At 43.0% G+C, this 6,368-nt stretch overlaps 2 protein-coding genes across 3 annotated transcripts in view; one reads left to right on the forward strand and one right to left on the reverse strand.

The window, feature by feature from the left end:
- The window catches only part of trim59 (tripartite motif containing 59), a 5,795-nt gene extending 917 nt beyond the window's left edge, over nucleotides 1-4,878 (forward strand). Inside the window, exons 2-5 of the mRNA XM_046073106.1 lie at nucleotides 800-1,113; nucleotides 1,262-1,483; nucleotides 1,611-1,820; nucleotides 2,722-4,878. Of these exons, the coding sequence (XP_045929062.1) occupies nucleotides 859-1,113; nucleotides 1,262-1,483; nucleotides 1,611-1,820; nucleotides 2,722-3,324 (1,290 nt within the window). The 5' untranslated portion in view covers nucleotides 800-858 and the 3' untranslated portion in view covers nucleotides 3,325-4,878. The remainder of the gene's footprint in view (nucleotides 1-799; nucleotides 1,114-1,261; nucleotides 1,484-1,610; nucleotides 1,821-2,721) is intronic.
- A 49-nt stretch (nucleotides 4,879-4,927) lies between these two features.
- smc4 (structural maintenance of chromosomes 4) overlaps nucleotides 4,928-6,368 on the reverse strand; it is a 23,287-nt gene continuing 21,846 nt past the window's right edge. For both annotated transcript variants that reach the window (XM_046073098.1, XM_046073099.1), the window contains exon 24: nucleotides 4,928-5,233. In XM_046073098.1, coding sequence (XP_045929054.1) covers nucleotides 5,069-5,233 — 165 coding nt within the window. In that variant the 3' untranslated portion in view covers nucleotides 4,928-5,068. The remainder of the gene's footprint in view (nucleotides 5,234-6,368) is intronic.

Below are 6,368 nucleotides of genomic sequence, written 5' to 3' on the forward strand. Positions count from 1 at the left end.
CAAGGGGGGGGGGGGCCCCCCCCCCCCCCCCCCCCAACTGATCCTCTAATAGGAGCTGAGCCGTTTTTTAGGCTGTTTATCCAGTACAAGATCTCCTCTTCCACACATGCTTGTTAGACTTAGTTGAGTGAGATAATCCCTATTAGTTAAACCTCCTGGTACTAATAGGGGAAGCACTAATTATAAACTCAGTGGGCACTTTATTAGCTACACCTATACAGTCTAATGCCATCCAACAGTTGTTCTATCATAAAGTCTACTTTTATGATGCCTATAATTTTGAGCTTTTTTTTTTAACATATAATTGAATTCAAACATATCTGTCGATGTCACCATAAACTTTACAAAAGTAAACTTTGTTACAGAGTACCTAATAAAATGCCCACTGACTTTATAATACTCATAGGACTGGCGTGGTTACACAAAATGGGTTTTACACAGTCATGAAAATGCCACACCCAAGTGTAGGACATTGTTTGACTTAACCCCATTAGGGCTGCTGCAGCTACAGATTATTATTTTTTTAAATCTGCGCTATATTTTCTCAATTCATAATTTTATCTCGAAAATGTCACAAAATGTCCTATGTCTGACCAACAATCCAAATCCCAAATATATTCACTTTACTGTCATGACAAAAAGAAAGCATCAAACCATTACACAAGTGTTGCTTGTAAAATTAATGAAACTATTAACTGATTATCAAAATTGTGATACAATTTCTGTTGATCGACTTACAGTAGTCACCAGGTTATATTCACTTTATATTTGCAGCAAGTTAATGTATTCTGCTGAACAGGTGCAACACGTAGCTTTTCATCCATCCTGCCGTCCTGAGCCGGGCCTCTTTTCTCCACCATGGACACCCTTGAGGAGGACCTGACGTGCTCGGTGTGCTACTCACTGTTCTCTGACCCGCGAGTCCTGCCGTGCTCACACACCTTCTGTAAGACCTGCTTGGACAACTTGCTCCAGGTGTCCACCAACTATTCCATCTGGCGTCCCCTCCGCCTGCCGCTAAAATGCCCCAACTGTCGCAGCGTGGTGGAGCTGCCCCCCGCGGGCGTAGACGCTCTGCCCACCAACGTATCTCTGCGGGCCATCATCGAGAAAGTAGGAGAGAATCCCTTGTGTTCAACCGAAAAACATTTACCCTTTCACTACCCATCAGTCTGAAATCCTCTTTATTTGGTAAATCTTTTTGCTGCTTCAGTTTGTGCTCATCTGTCTTGCATTTCTGTTCGCTCATCTGCTGTCTCAGTACCAGAGCGATAGCGAGCCGCGACCCCCTTCCTGTCAGGAGCACCCCAGGCAGCCTCTGAACATGTACTGCATCGAGGACCGGCAACTGATCTGCGGGCTGTGTCTGACTGTCGGGCAGCACCAGGGCCATCCCATAGATGACCTGCAGGCGGCATACATCAGAGAAAAGCAGACCCCATCGCTACTGCTGGCCAAACTCTCTGAGTGTAGATGGGCGCAGGTAGAGAATCTTGTCAATATGGCCAGTGATTGTCATGTGGAAAGACACTGTGCCACTGCAATTGATATATGGAAATTTTTTAACTAAAGATAATCATATAATGCATGTTCCCCTCATCCTCTGTTAGGTGTGTGAGCTCGGGGAGCAGCTGGAGCAGGAGAAGTCTCGCTGTGAGGGTCTGCTGAGGCAGGACCGCCAGGAGGTCATTCAGTTCTTTCAGACACTGGAGGCGGTGCTGACCAGGAAGAGACATGCCTACCTGGAGGCCCTGGATAAAGCTGGTGTGGAGGTGTCCCGGGCCTACGACCCGCTCATCCACAGAGTAAAGGAGCTGCAGGTGCGTTTCAGGGGCCAATGGCCGATTTAGATAGTCATAGCCCACGCCATCGCCCTCACACATTTAGTATTTCCCACAAACTGCGTGCTTAAGCATGGACAGGTAATCACAGGAAATGTTTTCAGCGCTCCACAGCTGTGCAACATCTGCTCATTAGGTAGTACTAAAGACAAGTGTCAAAATCAAACTGATCTCAGAACAAGTTTAAGAGAGGTGCCTGTGGCTGTTTAAAATGAAACAACTATCAGTCACTGGTGTGCACACTTGTGCTGCATTTATGGGATGAATGGTGGAGTTATGCGAGTGTTTGGCATCACTTTATGACTCAAGACGACGTTTGATTTCAGAGTTGGTTGTGTGAGGGTAAAAATACTGTGCACTGAAAATTTTGCACTATATCGACTGAATTTGGATTTTGCTACTTTCGGTGACAGACTTTGGCCAACATGAGGCGTCCATGTTTGTTTGGTTTTCAGGCACCTCTAAATTATTTAGCGCCATTATATGGTAATTACAGCAGCTCCCTAATGACATGAATGCTGCATTGACTTTTATTTATCTTGAAAATTGGTGTGGGACATTTTGTGGTTAAAATCAGTGTGTTTTATATTGTGGTTTATAGCATCGAAACTAAAAAGGATTTTTGTTATTGATTGTTTAGTCTATAAAATGTTAGAATCTAATGGAAAATGTCCATCACAGGTGGAGCCCCAGGTTGTTTTGTCTGACAAAAGCAGCAAATCCTCATATTTAGAAGCAGGAACAAGCTATTTTTGTTTAATAAATGACAAACAATTCACTGACAATCAGATTGTGGATTTGTTTTCCGTAGTCTGCTGACTCGATTAATCGTTTCAGCACCACTGGTGTGCCTTAATCATAACAGTCTCGTTTCCTGCAGGAAGAACAGTTGGACCTGGTGTCCTTGGGTTCATCAGTAGATGAGGAGGACTCGCCGCTGGTCTTCCTGGAGCAGGTGCATTTGTTCAGAGAGAGGGTGGAGGAGTTTATTAAAACACCTCTGCCCTCCATGATAAACCTCTCAGTCACCCCGCGGGCAGCAGAGCACCTCCAGCAGCACTGGCCAGCTGTGACCATTGGTAGCCTGGAGGAAGCACCTGTCCCTAAGGTGTGCTGCTGTTCCAGATGCGGCAGCGTGGAGACTGGTGTGGAAGCGGAAGCAGTGAGGGATCGGTCCGACAGCTGGGTGCAGAACACGTGGCGTCAGGTGCAGCCTTCTTCTTCGTTGGTGCTGCTGGGGCTGCTGCTGCTGGCAGCGCTGTGGATCAACCCGGTCGGAGGGGCGTCACTCAGCTTCTCTCGGTTCAGTCAGTTACTCCACGGTCTGAGCAGTGAACTGATCACAACTATCTGGGACATGGCAGGGTCAGCATACACAGTGATGGAGGCCACCGCAGAGAGGTGGAGCGCTCACCTCTCCTCTGTGGGTGAAAAGGCCTTCCAGCAGCTGGCGGCTTTATTTAAAACTCTGACATCCAACTGAAAGAGACCAAACTGGAACCCTCAACTTTCATTTAGAAACTGAGAAAGTCTCACGTGTGTTTTCACGAAGTGTTTTCCAAAACAGGGAACATAATATTTTGCTGTCAGCTTCACAACGAAACAAGTTTTTTAGATTTAGACCAACATTAAATCTTATGTGATGACAGTGGAGTTAATAGACCACAATGCAGTGCTGGTACTCTTCCTGAACTTGAAAATTCAGGTAATGAGATATTCAAGGCTGATTGAGGGAATATTTACATAAGAATAATGATAATAGAATTTAATATAACATTAATATTCATTCAACTAAAACAGATAGACAAAGTTATGTCTACTCAGATGGTGAATTTTCCCCTTCAACCTCACTTTAAAGATTCCGGGGAGCCTATGCACCCCAGGGGGAGCATGGGATAGGATTTGCATGCTTGGGAACTGCACAGAAAATATTACAATACTGCTGTCGAATTCTTTTAAAAAACGCGTGCTGTTTATGTATCTGTAAATCTTTTTACATATTGTAGCGTTATGTTTCTTTGTGGTCTATTACTGTTGGTTTACCATTTTGCACAATAATGGACATTTTTTAAACAGATTAAGGTTCGCTAAAATCCAAGTGAAAGTGTTCATAGACTTGCCTTTCCCATCATGCAGTGGGGCAATTCAGTTACTTTCCCCCCTTGTCAGAGAGCTCAGGACAGGAGTACAAATATACATGTATCTCCTTACACACGACTGTTTGCTGTATGTGAACTTTAGAGCCTGGTGAGTGGACCCGACTTCACCCGACCCGAGTCCACAGGTCATGTTGCAGTGATGCACAGCTGACGGGCTCCCTTGCTGTGCCTTTAACCCCCTTGCCTTACCTCGCCTCATTTAATAGCCTTATAGTAGTGGACTGTACCACCAGGATCAATAGAAAGTGTTTAGGACAGTGCTCTTTTTTACTACAATGGTACTGACATACAGTCTATTTTTAAATGAGTATAGTCTTTGGAAAAGTTTAACCAGCGCATCCCACAAATGTTAGTTATTTTGCTCAACCAGACTTCCCGAGTATTTGTCAGATATCAGTTATGTACACATATACAAACTAGGATCTTATGTTACTGCAAGCATCCGACAGAACAAATGGCACTTTGATCAATGTTTCAGCAGTATATGGTATGTATATAGTATGGTGTATTTTTCTAAACTTTCTCACTTATATTTTAAAATTATCATAATACATTTCTTTAAATGCTTTGTTTTTGTAGTATTCATCGTTTTCTAAAGCCATCCGTGTGCCAGTGTGAGAAGCAGTACAATTAGTGTTTCAGTGAACTCAATTAACTGATGCATGCTACAGTTGTCTTTGTAGTGTGAAATATGATGTCCAAGCCATTGCAACCTCAGCAGAACATTACCAGTGTTCACACGTCAGCCAATCATGACTGTGCTGGTCTAACACATGTTGTTTTCAGATAATTATTTAAAATTTATTTATTTAAATATAGCCTACTGTGAATTCACCATAATTGACTGACAAATATTAAATTTATACTTGACGAAAGTATATTCCAACCTTTTAAGGTTATGTTTGTATGTCTGCATTAAGGAATCTCTTACCATAAAACATTTATTGATTCAAACAGTTATAAAGAATAGCAGCAATTCATTGTAAAGGACAAAATAAAAAGACATGTAAAAAGGTGTGTGAAAAGGAAAGTAAAAACAGAAAAGATAGTCCTGAGTTCCATTCAGGTTTAAGCGGTGACAGCGTCGTGTTCCTTAAACACGATTGTCTTGGGGTTGATTCCCACGCTCTTGGTCGTGTTGTGAGTTTTGTAGATGCCAATAAGACGATCAGCGATCTCAAACATGTTGTTCCTCAGGGAGATGATTATGAACTGAGCGTTCTTTGTTTGCTCCTGCAGAGATGAGGGAGAGGGGGGAAAACATTGATATTCATCTCAATTGAGTTTTATATACTGTAAGAATGAAGTCAACATTCATCCAAAAGCCTATAGCAACAATGGACACAGTGTAGGCTAACAGTTAAAGGGCTTAGCACTTTGTTTTGGTCCAGCTCCCAAAAACAGGTGATTTTTCTCAAATCCTCCATCATTCCAGTGTTACACAACAGAAACACTGAGCCAGTTATTACTGCACTGATTAGCTCCACACTTCTTAAACTGCCTAATGCACTTTAGTTGGATCACTGTACCATCCATCAGCAGCTCTCAGATTCAGTGTCTTTCCCCAGGACACTAAAATTAAAGCCCCCCCTCCAGTGTATTGACATTTCTATGATATTTCATATTTTTCTGAGTCACTTCCTTAAAATGTTGTTTACCCACAGTTTGCCAAATAGCTTAGTTTTGTGCTCAAAGTTGCTTAGTTGTTAAAACGGGGTTGTGACATATGACTATAGTAATTCCATAAGTCATACATCATTCTCATGCCTCCTTAAACTGTCACGCCTCGTTAAGTCAGAGCATCAAACCAATAAACATCGTTGTGAGCTAGCTAACCAATTTATCATGTCATTTACTTGGAACTTACAGTAGGTATGTCTCACTGTGTCTGATTGTTGGTTTGTCGTTGTAGTTAGCTAGCATAGTTATTGCAGAAAGTTGGCTAACAGATGTCTATGAAGATTCTCAGTCATCCAGGTCATAGTTATCCAACGAAGGTTAAAAATCAAGGGCAACTGGTTGAAGATACTGGAAGACGTTTCGTCCCTCATCCAAAGGACTTCTTCAGTTCTGACTGACTGGCAGGGAAACTCAGCTATTTAACCTCAGTGCGGTCGTTATCCCGGGTCATCGATACCGCTGGTTCGTTAGTGTTCCTTGTTGCTGTGACGACAGTCGTTACAGTCGTTAAGACTACCTGTGGCCAAGACTGAACGACCATCGTTGGTATCTTCACCTGAGGCCAATAGGTTACGTTTGTTGAGTTTCCTGGGAAGTGATGAAAGGACAGCATTGTAAGTGGGGGATAAGTGGTGGCGTAGACCCCCTCCTCTGTTCAATGACGGCTTCTCGACCCTGGTGTAGATGG

This window comes from Micropterus dolomieu, linkage group LG17, assembly GCF_021292245.1.
Source record: "Micropterus dolomieu isolate WLL.071019.BEF.003 ecotype Adirondacks linkage group LG17, ASM2129224v1, whole genome shotgun sequence".
In the NCBI taxonomy this organism is placed as follows: Eukaryota; Metazoa; Chordata; class Actinopteri; order Centrarchiformes; family Centrarchidae; genus Micropterus; species Micropterus dolomieu.